At 49.1% G+C, this 19,216-nt stretch overlaps 1 protein-coding gene across 1 annotated transcript; it reads right to left on the minus strand.

Annotated features, from left to right (window-relative positions):
* Nucleotides 1-3,876: 3,876 nt before the first annotated feature.
* Nucleotides 3,877-18,691, minus strand: TM7SF2 (transmembrane 7 superfamily member 2). The gene is made up of 11 exons (XM_074959762.1): nt 18,498-18,691; nt 15,407-15,570; nt 14,942-15,138; nt 14,593-14,647; nt 14,037-14,231; nt 13,293-13,396; nt 7,893-8,012; nt 6,500-6,668; nt 5,969-6,049; nt 5,690-5,812; nt 3,877-4,979 (listed from the first exon to the last, which is right to left on the minus strand). The coding sequence occupies exons 2-11, from the start codon at nt 15,462-15,464 to the stop codon at nt 4,819-4,821; spliced, it is 1,263 nt and encodes a 420-aa protein (XP_074815863.1). The 5' UTR covers nt 15,465-15,570; nt 18,498-18,691; the 3' UTR covers nt 3,877-4,818.
* Between the last annotated feature and the right edge of the window lie 525 nt (nt 18,692-19,216).

Genomic DNA, 19,216 nt, shown 5'->3' on the forward strand with positions numbered 1-19,216 from the left:
CATCTATGCTTTTATAAAAGATCTGTGGCCCAGCTGCAGCTGGCCAGGTCACCTGACATGGGGTGGGGCTGTAGAGCTATAAAATTGCAATGCAGATGTTCAGGCTGGGGCTGGACTCTGAGATTCTCCCTGCTCGCTGGGATCTCAGTTCCCTGGGCTCCAGCCCAAGAGTCTACACTGCAACTTTATTGCCCTGCAGCATAAGCACCCCGAATCTGAGTCAGCTGACCTAAGACACAGTGCCATGTTGTTTTTTTAATCAAAGTGTAGATGTACCTTAGGATACACAGAGGGAAATGAGTCACTGAAGGTCATCCAGCAGGCCAGCGGCAGAGCTGGGAATAGAACCCCAGTCTGCTGAGTCCCAGTGCTCTATCCTCTAAGCCACATGGCCATAAACATCTAATCCTTGGCTATGGGCCTTCAGGGAATCAGAATAACATGTTCCATGCAGACACCATTCTGTATCAGTCTGCGGGGTTTTCCTGACTGCTGCTGACCCTTCCTTGGCTTCAGAGCCTGTGGCCTTTCTGAATGTCCCATACCCCACAAGCACTTTGTACAGTTGAGACTACACTGTAGATGTGCCCTTTTATGTTGGCACACGATTGAGCCCTGTGGGTCTGTCATGGACCTAAGGCCTGAAGGGACCATTGTGATCATCCAGTTTGTTTCTTCCCCATCCCCCACAGACAGGCTGTAGAATTTTCCCCAGAAACTGGATTAAAGCATGTGTTTTAGAAAGAGATCTAGTTTTGCTTTAAAGACTCCAGGTGGTGGCCAACCCACCCTCCCCTGGCGAGCTGTTCCAGTGTTTACTCACCCTCCCTGCTAGGAAATTGCTTTATTTCAAGATTACATTTGTCTAACTTCAACTTCCAGCCATTGGATCTTGCTGTGCCTTCCTCTTCTAGCCTGAAAAGCCCCATCTATCAGATATTCAAACAGCCCCAGGCGCAGAAAAGAGCTCCTAGGCCAATGAGGGGAGTAGAGAGGCAACCTTACGAGAGGAGACTGAAAGAGTAGGGTTTGTTTAGCCTGGCCATTAAAGGGTGAGAGGGGATCTAATCGTGCTCTATAAATGCACAAAGGGGGTAAATCGTGGGAGGGAGAAGAGCTATTGAAGCTAAAGGACAATGTTGGCAGAAGGACAAGTAGGGATAAAATGTCCAGAAATCAACTGAGGCTGGAAATGAGAAGAAGATTTCTACCCATCAGGGGAGGGAGGTTTTGGAGCAGACTCCCCCTGAAAGGAGTGTTGCCTATTTGGTTGATTGTTTCCTAGAATCATATCATAGACTTTAAGGTCGGAAGGGACCATTATGATAGTCTAGTTTGACCTTCTGTACAACGCAGGCCACAGAATCTCACCCATCCACTCCTGTAACAAACCTCTAACCTATGTCTGAGCTAATGAAGTCCTCAAATCATGGTTGAAAGACTTTGAGGTGCAGAGAATCCTTCAGCAAGTGACCCGTGCCTCATGCTTCAGAGGAAAGCGAAAAACCCCCAGGGCCTCTGCCAATCTGCCCTGGAGGAAAATTCCTTCCCAACCCCAAATATGGCGATCAGCTAAACCCTGAGCATGTGGGCAAGACTCACCAGCCAGACACCCGGGAAAGAATTCTCTGTAGTAACTCAGATCCCACCCCGTCTAACATCCCATCACAGGCCATTGGGCACATCTACCGCTAATAGTTGAAGATCAATTAATTGCCAGAATTAGGCTATCCCATCATATCATCTCTTCCATAAATTTATCAAGCTTAGTCTTGAAGCCAGATATGTCTTTTGCCCCCACTGCTTCCCTTGGAAGGCTGTTCCAGAACTTCACTCCTCTGATGGTTAGAAACCTTCATCTAATTTCAAGTCTAAACTTCCTGATGGCCAGTTTATATCCATGTATTTAAGATCTGACAGTTTGCTCATCTAGCCCTCAAAAGCATCGCAAACAATTGACTCTGAACCCAGATGGAGACGGCATTTAATAAAATCATTGTCACGTCAGTGCATTGTCCAAAACCACACTCCAGCGTTCCCCAAAAGGGGATTTCCCCAGTCCTTAAAATTAATCAGGCCCTTACAGACACAACAAACCAAACTTGTATTCCACTTCAAGCCAAAACAGACTCCCAGCTGTGATTCTCTCTCTCTGGGGCTTGTCTTCTTTCTGGTGTTAGCTCCAGGTTTAAGTCAAGTTTGGCTCCTAACCTGACTCCTGTCCACACACACATTTCTAGCATGAGTTAAGTGGTGCTTTAAAATCAAGCTAGCTGGCCTGTACGGGGTTGGAAGTTGAAGCAGGAGTGCTGCTGCCACTCAGGCTAGTAATGCAGCATCTTGAGTTACAGCAGCACATCAACTGCTAATCCAATCACCCTGTACAGCTCCAGTATTGTTTCACAGTGCAGGTGCTCTCATGCTGCTCTCAGTGTAGGTCTACGCTGCTGTCCGAGGCATGACTGCAGCTTGGGTGGGCACACCTGCCCTAGCTTTACTCTAGCTAGCATGGCTGAGGATAGTGACGATGCAGCAGCACGTGCTGTATAAGCCCGCGCATCCACAGCACTATTTTTAGCCATGTTAGCTATACCAGTCTAGGCTGCACTCACACATTTGATTGCAGTGTAGAGATTCACTTGAGCTCGGCTAGAGTGAGTAACTCCAGTGTACTCACTTGAGCTAACTGTTGCAGTGAAGACAAACCCTCCATCTCATCACGACCCATGTATCTGTTGGGCTGACCTTTCTGCTGTCACCTCCTTACAAGCAGCAGAGGAGAATTCAGGTACACGCCATTCTCAGATGTCCAGGGTGAAGCCTGCAATGAGCTTGCAGCCAACTGTAGTGGTTGTGATATTGTTAGACTCTTTCATTAAAGCCTTACCAATCATGCAGTAAGCTCCATTGTGGTCCCTCATGGAAGGCAACGCTTTAAGCTCGAGTGAAGCACAGAGGAATGCAGCTCAGACATCTAGTGCTGTTATGAGAACATTGTGGGTTTTGTTGTACATAAGAATGGCCATACTGGGTCAGACCAAAGGTCCATCTAGCCCAGTATCCTGTCTTCCAACAGTGGCCAATGCCAGATGCCACAGAGGGAATGAACAGAACTGGTAATCATCAAATGATCCATCCCCTGTCACCCATTCCCAGCTTCTAGCAAACAGAGACTTGGGACACCATCCCTGCCCATACTGGCTCATATCCACTGATGGACCTATCCTCCAGGAACTTATCTAGTTCTTTTTTGAACCTTGTTATAGTCTTCACTTTCAGAACATCCTCTTGCAAGGAGTTCCACAGGTTGACTGTGCGTTGTGTGAAAAAAATACTTCCTTTTGTTTGTTTTAAGCCTGCTGCCTATTAATTTCATTTGGTGACCCCTAGTTCTTGTGTTATGAGAAGGAATAAATAACACTTCCTTATTCACTTTCTCCATACCAGTCATGATTTTTTAGACCTCTTCTGAACCTTTTCCAGTTCCTATATATCTTTTTTGAGATGGGGCGACCACATCTGCAGTATTCAAGATGTGGGTGTACCATGGATTTATATATAGGCAATATGATATTTTCTGTCGTCTTTTTCTTATCATCCCTTTCATAAGGATTCCCAACATTCTGCACCCCAAACCCCTTATCCCCAGCCCCACCCCAGAGCCTGCACCACCAGTCAGAGTCCTTCCCCCCTCCCCTGGTGTCCCAATCCCCTGCCCCAGCCTGGTGTCCCCTCCCACCCTCTCGGTCCCAGCCTGGAACACCCTCCTACACACCAAACCCCTCATCCCCAGCCCCACCCCAGAGCCCACACCTCCAACTGGAGTCCTCACCCCCCCGCACCCCAAGTCCCTGCCCCAACCCGGAGCCCCCTCCTGTACCTTGAAAGTTTGCCCACCTCTGGTGTAAGGCCACGAGTGTGGACAACTTCCCATGTGTTTACCCAACTTTGTTGTGTGGGGGTCTCTCTAGACTCCAGGATGGAGAGAGTACCATCGCCTGCTAATCACACATAGCAGTTTGCAAAGCACCTTGAGTCTGTTCAATTTCTGCACCCACTCTGTGGCACAATGGCTTTCTATTTCACTATAGGCACAAGGTGGGTGGAGTGGCAGCTTCTCTAAGACATAAGGAGTTCAGCTTCCATGAGCCATCCACTTCCTGTGAATTCAGGCAGCTCCACAAACAAATCTATAGTTCCATGTGGGAAATTGCCATGGGGGCAGCATCTTGTCACCTAGGTACTGCCATTTGCCTTGATTTGGTTGCAGTTCCTCTTTAGTGTTCAGTGGCAAAGCTCGGCGTAGCCCCAAGCTGCCTTTGGGCAGCAGTGATGGTAAGTGAGCATTAGTGTGCAGATAGGGCTGATGGCGTTTAGGACACAGCTGGTCAAAGCAACTTCAACTGTGGATGTTCAGAAGGAGGAAGAGTCTCCCCACTTGCTCTGGGGTCTGGATTTACTCCATAACGAAGAAGAAAGCTCCATTATGAGATGATCTTCTCTCCCTCCAGGACCAGTTGCGAGCTGCATTGTATGAACCATTTAAAGCTAGACAGTGCATAGCTCCATGGAATACACTGGAGGGAACAATCCTGCACTTCCAGGGAGATGGACTTAATTCCCTTTGGGGACTGGTTGAGTGGGTGTTTGGCACTGACTCAGCATGGACAGTGTCACAGCAAAGATGCGGTAGAGGATGACAACGTGCCCCAGTGGTAAGGACAGAGGCTAGCATCCTGCCAGCCTTAGGAGCAGAGGTGGGCAGATGTAAGCTGTTGTGCTTGGGTCTGCATGGGGCATGATGTGCTGGGATGCATCTCAGTAAAGGTAAGGGAAGATCCTGTAGGGAACTCGCTGGCAGTACTCCTGCCAGGCGAGCCCGTACTTCCGCAGGCACTGGTGCTCGTCCCGGGCCTCCCGATGAATCAGCAGTACGGTGAAGTAGAAGACGTAGAAGTAGGGCAGGACGTGTGTCAGGCCTGAGGGGGTGGGAGAGACATGGGCCATGAGAAGAGGAGGCCATGGGCCCTTCCTCTAGGACCTTCTTGTGCAATGGTTCGCAACCCATGGGCTGCTTGTGGCCTAATCAGCACACAGCTGTGGCCCATGTGACATCCTCAGGGCATTACAGGTAGTATATATATTGTGTGGATGCAGCCCACATAACAGAGAGAGCTGCATATGTGGCCCACAATGGTAAATAGGTTGAGAACAATTGTTCTAGTGGATAGCCTGAGCTCTGAGCAAGCTTGTCTAGGGGCATAGATTCCTCCCCACTCCCACGTTAATGATCAAAGTGATGGCATCACTTTGAAGGTGCGACCAGTGCCTTCCACCTGGGACTTCAGGCCAACCAGACCAGGCGCCTTCTGCGTGACCTGTGGCTGGAGTATGGGTCAGCATATTGGTTTCATCTGCTTGGGACATGGCTGGGAGGTTGGGCCAGAGCAGGCACCCTCTGTGTAGCTTGTGGAAGACACAGTGGGTGCCCCAAGGCAGACACCACTGTCCTGAGGGCTAAAGAGATGCTGCCCTGTCTCCATTGCAGAGGGTCAATAGGGGTATGTCCTGCATGCCCTAAAGGCACAGGTCCCAGTGGGACACCAATGCTGGGGGCAGGAGAAGGAGACAACACCACCTCCTTGCTAGCCTTTCCACTGGCCCCCTCCAGGCAGGGATTTAGACTCACCACAGGGCAGAGACCAGGCCAGAGCCATGATGAGATCCCCCAGGTAGTTGGGGTGGCGCACAAACCCCCACCACCCAGACACCAGGAGACGCCGGCCCGTGGCCGTGGGGATGGTTTTGAGACCTGGGAGGAGGAGAAGAGCATTACCCACATAGCATCCATTTTCTCCCTCCCTCCCATTACCTAACCCTCCATTAGCATTCCTTTCTTCTCCCACTCCAGATTCCTTCACTCCATGTCCCCCATATAACTCCCGTCCAAGAGATGGTTGCAGCTCACCAGTTACTCTGGGGTCATTGGGGTTCCTGCGGAAAATGTTCTTCTGGGAATTGGCGCTGCGGAAGATGCAGTAGCCCAGACCTGCCAAGAAGAGAACCAGAGTGAGGATAGGCTGTGGGAGCTCTAGGCATGGGGATACTGGCACTTCTGCCATGGATTGGTATGGAAACAGATCTCTCTGGAGAGGACAAAGGGATGAATGACAATGCTGGTGGATGCTGGCTCAGGGGGTGACATTGAGCAGGGCTTTCGATCCTCAGGCTTCAGGGTGTGGCTTGGGGCTGGTCAGGAAGGGATTTCACCCCATTGTACAGTAAGGTGCGTTGTAGGGTTGGTGAGGCAGGGATGGTGGGGGTGAGCATAAGAGAAACTCTGATAGATGGGGTCATGGGGTAAAGTGGGAGGGATACTACACCTATTGGTCTTGGCTAGATGGGTCCATTGGTCTGATCCAGGACAGGGGAGAGGAGAGATATGGGACTGAATGGGCCTATTGGTCTGCTGTGTGAGAGGGAATCACCTGAGCCTCACCATTGAGCAAGAGGATCCCGGCAGCCATGGGCAGGCTCAGCTTCTGTGGGTGGTTGACCAGGAAGTAGGCCTGCAGGCTGTAGATGAACGGCACCCAGGCCAGGTCCCCAAAGGTCAACATGAAGCCAAACCCATCGTGTACGATGTCCATGGTGGTGAGGATGGCCTCCTGCAGGACACAGAGGAGCCACATCCCATGGATAAAAATCAATGCTAAAAAAATTTAAAGATTTAAAAAACCCTAAATCTATTTAAAATTAAATTTGAAACAACCAACCTATGCTAAGGCCTAACCATGCTATAATCTATTAAATCATTTAAATACAAAAAACCCACCCAATATTAGGCAGGACACGTTTGCTGCCAAGTTTAAAGAAAGTGAACACGTGGAACTGCTTGACATCACTGGCTAGGCACCTGGAACCAGAGTTTGTTGAAGCGCTAAACCATCTTTCAACTATTGGCAGTAGTCTCTTCTGTAGGTGTAATTTTCCATTTCATTTCCTTTTATTCAACTAAATCAGTTCAGCGACTAGTTCATTCAAAGTTAAGAAATCAATTGGGAGTTGAACAGTCAGGAAAGTTGGTTTTTCTATTCTAATCTATGAAGAAAAACTATGTGTGAGAGGAAGAGATCTACTAGTTCTAAAATCTTGAATGACATGGTGACCAGAAACAATCAGTTGAATTCACTAACTACAGATACTACTTCCTTTGTTTAATACAATCAGTTTTAAAGTGTATTAACACACAAAATAGTTTTATTTTATTAAAACTCCTAACATGCTGTTTCTGGAGATTTTTTTATTGAATTTTAAAATTTCCATACAAATACAGCTGGACACAAATTGCAAGTAAAACATTAATCATCATACTGTAAATAAATACAACATTCATCATTTTCTAACATAATAAAAATGTAAAAAGAATCAGAATACATGTAAAGTAAGCTATATAATTGCTCAAATAAATCTGTATAGATATATTGTGTCCTCCTGGTTAGCAAAAAGAAATCCTGACTTTATACTAAATTCGGTACATGTTTGGTTGCAAGGTAACATGTTTTAATAATTACTCACCAGTGAGAATCAACCTTTTGTTAGGAAAATAACTATGAAGTACAAATGCAAAACTTGACTACAATCAATTATTTAAATTGCTTTGATTTAAATCAATCCACCCTGGCCACATCTGTGCTTTAAATCACCAATCCCCACTCCCTTCTCAGAGCTGGGTCCTCAATTCCAGCCCCCCCATTCGAACCACTGGACTCCACACTCCTCCCAGACATGGGAAGGGAACCCAGGAGGCCTCCCCTAAGGTTCCCTTTGTAGCCTCTAGGCCACTGCAGATCCCAAGCCAAGGCTAAGTCAGGGATGTGGGAGTGACTCACCTCATTCCAAAGTGCATCCACCACATACAGCAGCTGGAAGGCATTGACCAGGAGCATGGCCAGCGAGGGGCTTCCCCGCAGCTCAGTCTCTTTCACCAGCATGGCCATGTTCACCAGTGCCTGGCAGGAGGGGAGAAATCAAATGGAGTTTGGAGAAGACCTCCCTCCCTGCTCCTTCCCTTGCCCCCAGCACCCTGTCTGCCCAGAGAAAAACACCTGATTGCTGAGTGGGCCAGGAGTGCCATTTCAGATTTTGGGAAGGGGCAAATTTAACCATGATTCCAGAGGCTACTTGAGCACCTAAAAACTCTTGGGTTTTTTTTTGCAGATAATAACTTATATAGAGTGCTCCTGTCAGATAATAATTTTTAATTCCTATATAAAGAAAAAAAATTAAAGAAATATTAGACCCACTCAGCTCTAATACTAACATGGTCTGACATCTTGTGTCAAGTCACTGAAGGGACACTGGTTAGGTTTAACATTTTACTGTATATTCTTAATTTGTAACTAACTCTTGAATACAAAAATTGAAACAACTGTAGAAAGTAATCTACATTACTTTGTATTACTTTTTTGCAGTTCATCAAGCTTGGAATAGATCATTTAACTTTTGGAAACATCCTATCAGGGTAAGACCCCATGAGTTTATACTGCACCTGACTGGGGCTCTAGGGGTGTTACCCCACTACAAATAATAGACCAGAAAATGACTTGAAGCAGTAGTGAAACTGACACATTCAAATCACTTTCATAGTATTGCCAACCCAAAATGTTCAAAAAATAAAAAAATAAAAAAATCAAGAATCAGGCTCACCAACAATCATGAGATGGGCTTTAAAATAATGAGATTATGTAAAAATAATTGATTTGGTGGTGGTGGGGGAGTTAATGTATATTCTGCTTTTTGAGCCTTTAAGGTGTACTGGGGTCACATTTTGAAGCTGTCTCCACAGCCACAAGAACTAGAAACTTGTAAGAATGAAGGCTGAAATCATCACAAATCACTTGACTCCAGGAGCTGGGGCTTTAAGGAAAACAATAATTATCATGAGACTCATGACAAAATCATGAGAGTGGGCAACACTGCTTTCACTTCTGTTTAAAGGCTAGTTACTTTCCAGAAGGGTCTTAAACATAACACTACAGTGATTGAGTTGCTGTTTTTACAGGATAATATTTTAAATCAAACACCAAGAATATTCCACATTTTAAAGTTGAGGGGAAAATTGAGATTTCTGAGGTATATCAGGGCGACTGCAGGCAGGAAAGGAAAATAAAAAGGTACAGCTCTTCCTCTGGGAAGCTCTTCCTCTTGAAAGAAAGTTGGAGGGGCAAATCTTCTAGTCCTTTATCAAGTAAAACTTATATTGTCATCAGCGCCTCCACTCATAGATATAAACATCACAGTGAACATGTGAGGTCAATAACTATGCACTTCATACTTAAGTATCAGAGCCATCTTATCCAGAGTTACACACCTTATATGCATTGGCTCAGGGACTAAATTTTCTGGCATATTCTGAACAGTGCTGGGCACACAGATGGTGCCCAGTGAATAACACAAATCATGACAATAATTGTCGACTTTATGGACTCTGTGGATGCAATTTCTGTTTTGTTCTGGAATTGGCCTGAATACAGCTGAAACCCTACAAATCTGATGTATAATCACATCTGATACTCATACAACACTTTCTCATTTCTTCCTTTTTTTCAAATTCAGAACAAAAAATGGTTTTCAGTTAAAATCTACGGGCATGTCTTCACTAGCAACGTTTAAAGCACTGCTGCAGCCAGTGCTTTAACACGGCTGTGTAGTCGCAGCGTAGCTCTGGGAGAGAGCTCTCCCAGCGCCATAAAAAACCGACCTCCAGGAGGGGAATAGTTCCCAGCACTGGTGCACTGTCTACACTGGCACGTTACAGCGCTGAAACCAGCAGCGCTCAGGGGGGTGTTTTTTCACACCCCTGAGCGAGAAATTTGCAGTGCTGTCAAGTGCCACTGTAGACAAGCCCTAAAATTGCATAGCAGGCATTGCTGTACAACTCAGCCTGGGGCAGAACCTGCCAGCCATTGGCAGTTAAGTGCTCTCCTCTCATCCTCTTTCTTTCTTCATCCTTCCTGACTTCTGTGCTGCTTTTCATACTGTCAACTATGACATTCTTCCCAATCCCCTGGGACCAATTGCTGGGGTCTCAGCGAACCGGCCTTCTTGGTTTTGCTCCCATGCATCAGAGGCCTCTTTTTTGCAGCATGCAGCAGAGAGAAAGGCTGGTCCAGTGGTTAGGGAGCTAGCCCTGAGAGACCTGGGTTCTACACCCCTCCCCCCCCCCGCCCATGACTTCCTGTATGGCCTCAGGTCAGTGCCTTAGGGACAGAGTTTCAAAGGCTTTTAGGCACTCAAAGATGCAGTTAGGCACCTAGTGGGGTTTACAAAGCACCTAACCTTCTAGGCGCTTTTGAAAATCCCACTAGGTGCCTAAATACCTTTGAAGATCTGGCTGTTAGTCTCTCAGTGCCCCCATCTGTACAATGGGGATAACAGCACTGCTCGACCTCACTGAGGGGCTGTGATGTGAGGCACTCAGATACTATGGTGATGGGACCACATAAGTACCACAGGTGGAGTGGGAACTTCTCTATATCACTGCTAGCCATTCCCAGGGTTTTGGCCCCTTCTTTTCACTTATGCCCCTCACATCTTCCCCTTTTCTGAATGTAACCTTGGCTCAGAGGGGTTGGTTGTATTTCTTGCAAGTCCCCTGCATTCTCTCTTCAACGCCCACCCACCACCACCACCACCTGCATCCATAAATCTGGGAATCCTGGACGCCCCATCATCTCAGGCATTGGCACCCTGACAGCAGGATTGTCTGGCTATGTGGACTCTCTCCTCAGGCCCTACGCTACCAGTACTCCCAGCTATCTTCGAGACACCACTGACTTCCTGAGGAAACTACAATCCATCAGTGATCTTCCAGAAAACACCATCCTGGCCACTATGGATGTAGAAGCCCTCTACACCAACATTCCACACAGAGATGGACTACAAGCCGTCAGGAACTGTATCCCCGATAATGTCACGGCAAACCTGGTGGCTGAACTTTGTCACTTTGTCCTCAACCACAACTATTTCACATTTGGGGACGATTTATACCTTCAAGTCAGCGGCACTGCTATGGGTACCTGCATGGCCCCACAGTATGTCAACATTTTTATGGCTGACTTAGAACGCTTCCTCAACTCTTGTCCCCTAGCGCCCCTACTCTACTTGTGCTACATTGATGACATCATCATCATCTGGAACCATGGTAAAGAAGCCCTTGAGGAATTCCACCTGGATTTCCACAATTTCCACCCCACCATCAACCTCAGCCTGGACCAGTCCACACAAGAGATCCATTTCCTGGACACTACGGTACTAATAAGCGATGGTCACCTAAACACCACCCTATACCAGAAACCTACTGACTGCTATACTTACCTACACGTCTCCAGCTTTCATCCAGACCACATTACATGATCCATTGTCTACAGCCAAGCCCGAAGATACAACCGCATTTGCTCCAATCCCTCAGACAGAGACAAACACCTATAGGACCTCTATCAGACATTCTTAAAATTACAATACCCACCTGGGGAAGTGAAGAAACAGATTGATAGAGCCAGAAGGGTACCCAGAAGTCACCTACTACAGGACAAGCCCAATGAAGAAAGTAACAGAACACCATTAGCCATCACCTACAGTCCCCAACTAAAACCTCTCCAGCGCATCATCAGGGATCTACAACCTATTCCAAAGGACGATCCCTCACTCTCACAGACCTTGGGAGACAGGCCAGTCCTCGCTTACAGACAGCCCCCCAACCTGAAGCAAATACCAGCAACTACACACCACACCACACAACAGAAACACTAACCCAGGAACCAACCCCTGCAATAAACCCCGTTGCCAACTCTGTCCGCATATCTATTCAAGGGACACCATCATAGGACCCAACCACATCAGCCACACCATCAAGGGCTCATTCACCTGCACTTCTACCAATGTGATATATGCCATCATGTGCCAGCAGTGCCCCTGTGCCATGTACACTGGCCAAACCGGACAGTCTCTATGCAAAAGAATAAATGGACACAAATCAGACATCAAGAATTGTAACATTCAAAAACCAGTAGGAGAGCACTTCAATCTCCTTGGACACTCAATAAACAGACTTAAAAGTGGCCATTCTTTAACAAAAAAACTTCAAAACCAGACTTCAGCGAGAACCTGCAGAACTCGAATTAATTTGCAAACTTGACACCATCAAATTAGGCCTGATTAAAGATTGGGAGTGGCTGGGTCACTACAAAAAATAATTTTTCCTCTGTTGATACACCTTCTTGTCAACTGCTGGAATGGGCCATATCCACTCTAATGGAATTGGCTTAGTTAGCACTGACCCCCAACTTGGTAAGGCAACTCCCATCTTTTCATGTGCTGTATATTTATGCCTGCTTACTGTATTTTCCACTCCACGCATCTGATGAAGTGGGTTATAGCCCACGAAAGCTTATGCCCAAATAAATTGTCTCTAAGGTTCCACAAGGACTCCTCTTTGTTTTTACTGATATAGACTAACACAGCTACCCCTCTGAAACCTGCTTTACAGGCTCATCTAAGGACTTCCAGAGCTTTAATTTAATTATCTGCCTTTTCTTATCTTAATCATCCTGCCTGTGTTTGGAAACAAAACACTAACTCCCTGCCCCAGGGACACAAGCTGGGAGAAGCACCTCTCTGCAGAACTCACATTCCACACTAATGATGTGCAGTTAAGAGCTCCACCTGGGAGCACACCTCCTGTATGAAACTCGGATTGTGGGTGGGGTGGGAAGGGGGTGTGGCAGCCCCTCCTCCGCCCTACCTAATTGGCATCCTTGAGTGAGACCCCCGAATATCTCACTGACATACTGAGGCAGACTAGCCTGGTATCCTCCCTTCCCTGCTGCCCCGGATTTGACCAAAGGCATATCTAGCCCCTGCGCAAGACCATCCTGCCTGATTTACCCCTACCCCTGCATCAGACCAATGGGCCCACGCATGCCTGGCATCCCATACTCCCTGCTGCCCCAGATCAGACCAATGGGCCCATCCAGTCTGGTATTCCTCACCCCTCCCGCCATGCTTGGTCAGACTAATGGGTCTATCTAGGCTGGAATTTCTGGCTGTGGATAGTATCTGCTACACATGGCCATCTGGAGGGAGGGAAATTCCCCCTTGCAACCTCTCCCTCGGGACTAGTGTTCTCCTGCAGCAGGTTCTCCGATTATCCTTTGCCTTAGCAAGGTCATTATAGCCATGGGTCCAAGGGTCTTTCTGCAGCAGGGAGCCCTAAAATCCCACCCACTTACCCAGCCCAGGAGGCCTGGCCGCAGCTCGCAGAAATACTTCAGGTCGAAGGAGCCAATGCGTGGATTCAGCTCATGGCCCATGAAGAAGTCATAGATAGGATTCCCTGTGTGATCAATAGCAAGTCAGGCACTTCAAGGCGGAATAGCTCCTCCCCTTTCCTCTCCCTGCCACCTTGGATCAGACCAATAGGCCTGTCCAGCCCGGTATCCCCTTGCTGCCTCAGATCAGACCAATGGGTCCATCTAGTGTGGTATGCTCCCCTCCCTGCTACCCCAGATCAGTCCAGGAGGCCCATCCCACTGACCTGGTATCCCCCACCCCTGCTGTGCTAGATCTGGATGTGTCTAGTTTCCAATGGGTGCTGTTGCTGGATGCTTCATTGGAAGGTTAAACTGCCTACAACAAGGGTGGTTCCTTTCTGACCTGCATCAACTGATCAGATACCTCCGTAGAGTCCTGGCTGTTTTTACCCTGACTGGCATCACTGGCTGCTCTCCCACCTGCACTCTCCGTGACACACCAGGTGTGACCTGTGTGTCGAAGAGTGTCTATGTGTTAGTGCATGCACAATTGTCAGTGTGCACATGTCTGTGGCACAATTGTCAGTGTGCACATGTCTGTGTGTGTTCACACATGCATATGTGCACACGTCTATGTGTCTGCATGCACAAGATCATTCCTGTGTCTGTGTGCCCCATGCTCACCTGAGGAAGGGCTCACCTGAGTCCTGAGGAAGGACTCACCTGAGTTCCCACCTGGTGCCAGTGTTGTCTCTGGGGCAAAGAGGGACTTGAAGTAGAGAAGGAAGCTGAGGCCGAAGGCCAGCAGCAAGGCCGAGAAAGCCAACTGCAGGAAGTGGTCATAGATGTAGCTGAGGCGCAGCCCGGCTGCCAGTACAGCCCCCACCACCAGGGCCGTGACCCCCATCGCATGGAAAGCTGCAGTGCGGGAGGAAGGAAAGCAGGACACAGGCTGCTTAGATAAAGCAACAGTTTGTGGCTTTTTAGCTGAGGATCCCCGAGTCACAGTGCACTGTTATTCTGGGAAACAGAGGCACAGAGAGGGGAAGGGACTTGCCCAACATAACACAGGGAATCTGTGGCAGAGCTGGGGATAGAACCCAGGAGTCCTGACTCCTAGCCCCTTGCTCAGACCCAATAGACAGCACTTCCCCCCCAATACTATTACTTTCCCCCAATACTTGTTACAATGAGAAAATTCCGTAAGTGATGTGATTGGCTGCAAATTCTGGGGCAGGTCATAGTTGATCTCCCCTCCCTCACCAAACCCAACACCCACCATTAATGCGATACTGGAGCCGGCTCTTGTCTCGAAGGACGATCCCTTCTGTGACCTGGGGGAAAGCCACACAACCAGTTAGCACTAGTCTCGACTCCAACTCCTCTCACTGATACCCTCCCTGGAGCCTCAGTTCACAACTGTGTAGATGAACTGAGTTTGGGCAGGTCTCTGCCTACATGGTGTAGCCAGCTGGCCATGAGCTGGCTCAGCCCGTGGCCCAGGCAATTCACATATGCCCTTGACCCCCCATGGGCAGCCAAACAGATACCATTAGGCAGATGGCACCCAGCAGGGAAGGGGACGTCCTGCCCTCCCCTCTGCTCCAATGAGGCTGACCCAGCATTACCTTCCCCATAGGCAGCATGTAGAGGGCAGCCTGGAGTCCCACCCAAGCCAGGAGCAGCAGGAAGGTGTGGGGGCTCCACAGGGTGCTCAGGGGTGGCAGTGGGGGCGGGAAGTTCAGCACGCTGGCTTGCTCAGTGCGACACGTCAGCAGAAGATAGAAGACAGTAGCTGGCATGAGAAAGATGAGGATCATGGCTCCTATGGAAGGAGGAAGGAGAGGTTAGAGGGACGAGGTCTCCAGGGTGATCAGAACTGTGGGTGAGTGACAGGCAGCAGCATCCCTGAGAGATAAGATCACACAGTGAGTCAATGGTAGAGCTGGGAACCCAGGAGTGCTGACTCCCAGACCAACCCTGCTCTAACCATGTAGCTGCATAGCACAGCCCTGAAGCAAAGCTCCAGTTTGCCCTGCCTTTCAAGGTATGTGAGCCACTGCCTTCCAACCGCCCTCACCCTCTCGCCTTACCCAGGGGCCCTCCAAACTCCAGCTCTTTGGTGCGTGGGATCTTATACCGATCCATCATCCTCGTGCTCCAGCCTTCTCTGCCGAGACACAAAGCTCTTCCCACAGGAAGTCTCTCAAGCCGCAGTCACTTCCTCCTTCAGGAGAGGCTCTTGTGGATCCCGGACCTATGGGACAGAACATGGGTCATTAGCACCTGCCACTCTCAGCTGACAGTGGTTGCAGTGGGAGGGTCAGAGAGAGCCTGCACTGATCTGGGTTGGATGTTTAGCCTATGGCCATGTCTACACTACAAAATTATGACAGGTTTCAGAGTAACAGCTGTGTTAGTCTGTATTCGCAAAAAGAAAAGGAGTACTTGTGGCACCTTAGAGACTAACCAATTTATTTGAGCATAAGCTTTCGTGAGCTACAGCTCACTTCATCGGATGCATCCGATGAAGTGAGCTGTAGCTCACGAAAGCTTATGCTCAAATAAATTGGTTAGTCTCTAAGGTGCCACAAGTACTCCTTTTCTTTCTACAAAATTATGTCGACCTAACTTACATCTGCATACAGCCACCACAGGTATTAAATCACTTGTGTTGGCGGTGCACGTCCTCACCAGGGCTCTTGTAATCGATTGTACTGTCAGTGCAGAGCATTGTGGGATGGCTCCTGAAAGTCAGTCACAGTCAATGAAAGTCTGCACTGATACTGCATCGACCTAATTACATTGACCTTGACTCTCCACCGCTTGGGGAGGTGGTGTTACTAAAGCGGCGTAGAGAGGCACTTACGTCAGGGGGAGCCAAATTTAAATGAAGACATTTCCACAGCTAGGTCGATGCAAGGCAGCTTACATCGACCTAACCGTGTAGTGTAGACCAGGCCTATGTTATGCTGCTGGGGCTGGAGTTGTCACAGGACTACAAAGAGGTGAATTGAGAGTCTGAGGTTTCCAGCCCCTGTGCAGTGATCATGGGACGGGAACAGGGCATGACTCTTATGTTGCTTAGCCTGGATTGTTTTTTTCTTGCTGGCAACCCACCCCCTGTCAGGACCAGGATGTGGGCAGTCTACCCTAGAGGTTAGACTGGGGAACAGGCACCAGGAGCCAGAGCCAAATGTCAGAATCAGAAGCCACTACCCGGAGTCAATGGTCAGAGCTAGAATCTGAAGCCAATAATCAGAGCCAGGAGCAGAAGCCAGGCAAGGATGCAGGGTCAGGTGGACTGGAGGAGGACCAGAACAGGGCAGGAGCAAGCAGGCACAGAAGCAATTGCACCTATTGAGGCTCTGGGGGGCGCCACCTGCCCACATCTAAAGGCCCCTCCCCACAGCCTATGGGGAGGAACTACTAGGCCCAAGTCTCAACTGAATTCAGGAGACAACAAATGAAAAAACAGGAATGAGAGTGAGGTGCACAGGGTCAAAAGCAGGGATCCAGAGGGGAATGGTAAGCAGAGAACCTTGGACAATGCCTACTGCTCCTCAGAGGTGTCCAGTGGATGCGGCCCAGAGGAACCCTGTCCAGAGATGTGACCTAAGGGAGGATCAGAAATAGATCTCACAGTTGCAGAGCACCTCCCCGTCCAGCTTCCTCCTCCTGGTATGGTGAATGGCCACCGTGGCAAATGCCAGAATGAGGTCAATGAGGAGGTCTTGCAACTTCATGGGGCCACAGATAGATCAGGAGGTGTGGTGAAAAGTGCAGCCAGAACCTGAGGAGGAGGTTCAGGAGGAGCCGGAAAAGGGGCTGCAACTTGGCGCACTCAAAGTAGATGTGCACCAGGGTCTCCCTCTCACCGCCGAAGGGGCAGGTATTGGGGGAGGTGGTGAACCATCCCAGGTACATGCCCATGCTCACAGCTCCATGAAGGAGACGCCAACTAATATCCCTGGCGAGCTGTGCACAAGAGCAATTGCAGCTGCAGGTGTAAGTGTTAAGCTGTGCTGTTGTTGAGCATAAATGCAGAGTTGTTGGCTTCTTTCAGCCAGTTGAATGGCCTGGCCAATCAAGTGATTTTGCTGAAGCCCAGCTGGGCTCATTAACCTGTCTGAAGGCTGAACCTGCTAGCCCCAGTCTCAGCTAGGGAACTCAGCCCCATGGTTCTTGACAGTCCCCTCCTGGTCATTCATGTCTCCCACTCATTTTTCTTTTAATCTTACTCGTTGCTTCAGTAAAATCCAGTAGCATGGAGGTCCATAGGTTTATAAGATATGAGCAGCATCAAACTCCTGTGCAGTGATGGAGGACAGATGTCAATGGGAGTTAGGCACCTAAATACTTTTGAGGATCTGGGCCTAATCAACTTGCCCAAGGTCCCACAGGGAGCCTGTGGTAGAGCAGGGCACTGAATGTGGGTCTATAGCTAAGGGAAAGATGAGGTTGCTGGCTAAGAGAAGACCTGGAAATGCTTCCAGCAATAGCGTTAGAAACAGAAAACAGCCCTGTCTGCTCTGGAGTTCCTAGTCATCTGGCAGAACAGGGTTTTGTTGTTTTAAAGTATGTTTGTAGAAAGGGATAGCAGGGAGGCTGCACATCAGGATTGAGAGGGAGGAATCCATAATGAGAACAGCAGGTGGGCCTGCGGATCAGGACTGAGGGCCATTGGCAGTGCTGCATGTGGGGTGAAGACCCCAGAAATGGAATAGCAGGGGGCTGCAGGCCAGGACAGAGGGGCATTGGCGGGGGGGGGGGGGGCAGAACTAGAATAGCAGGTGAGGCTGCAGGTTGATACTGAGGAGCACCAACAGGGCACGTGAGGGGAGTCCAGGATTGCAACGCAGGTTGGGATTGAGGGGCATCAGAGCACAAAGGGGAAAGTTTGGGCAATGTGCAGCTCAGGCCCCCAGCACTTGCATTTCAGAGCCTCCAAATTCACAAAAGGGGAAGAATTTCCAACTCTTCCAGAAACCCCCTTCCTGGTGGGGATCTCTTGGTTTCACAGGCTGTTGCCGGTGGCTGCACAAGATTGCGCTGTCTTGTCAGCCATATGAAATGCAGCAGCACCGGTCACCTTTAACGCTCTGAGCAATGTCGAGCTGCATCTCTGCCTGCTGCCCGCCTCTGTGTGACTAACCTATGCTCCCCCTTGCCACACAGTCCTACCTGACAGCCCGGTGTCCGTCTCTCCAAAGCACACACAGTAAGTCCTCGCAGTGACTCCGGATTCCTCCCATACATGCACCTCACCCCCTGTCCCTTTAACCCACAGCAGCTGTTGTCACGCCAGCTAATTGTAGCTCGTCCCCGCCTGTTACTATCACCAAACATCCAATCTGAGAGCAGGGAGCTTTGCCGAGCGAGAGGCAAAGCCAGAGCTTCTGGCCTATCAGGATGACTCCGAGCCTCTTACTAACTAAGTGGGTGGATCAAGCTCCCTAAGCTCTCTTCTTACTGGCCAGGAGCTGTGGTCATGGCAATGGCTGCCTTGCCCATCCCAGGAGCCCTGCAGCACAGAAAGAGGCCATGGGCAGCCCAGATCCCAATAGGATCAGGCCATGGGCGGTACCAAAGTGTTTGTATGCAGGGCAAGCCAAATGACTGGGGCCCTACCAAATTCACGGCCATGAAAAACGCATCATGGACCGTGAAATCTGTATAGTAGAGGGTAAAAGCACACCAAAGACCAGATTTCATGGGGGAGACCAACATTTCTCAACTGGGGGGTCCTGACCCAAGAGGGAGTTGCAGGGGGTCACAAAGTTATTTTAGGGGGGTTGCGGTATTGCCACCCTTCTGCACTGCCTTCAGAGCTGGGTGGCTGGAGAGTGGCCACTGTTGGCTGGATGCCCAGCTCTGAAAGTAGTGCTGCCACCAGCAACAAC

Source organism: Natator depressus, chromosome 7 (assembly GCF_965152275.1).
Source record: "Natator depressus isolate rNatDep1 chromosome 7, rNatDep2.hap1, whole genome shotgun sequence".
Classification (NCBI taxonomy): Eukaryota; Metazoa; Chordata; order Testudines; family Cheloniidae; genus Natator; species Natator depressus.

What these genes read in the sequence shown, in the direction of transcription:
- TM7SF2 (XM_074959762.1), bottom strand. Translation starts at nt 15,464, where the DNA reads ATGATGGATCGGTATAAGATCCCACGCACCAAAGAGCTGGAGTTTGGA. An exon ending in ACATGCTGCCTATGGGGAAG is followed by an intron (nt 14,648 to 14,941) that starts GTAATGCTGGGT and finishes GCTTTCCCCCAG; the next exon opens with GTCACAGAAGGGATCGTCCT. An exon ending in TGGATGCACTTTGGAATGAG is followed by an intron (nt 6,669 to 7,892) that starts GTGAGTCACTCC and finishes TGTGTCCTGCAG; the next exon opens with GAGGCCATCCTCACCACCAT.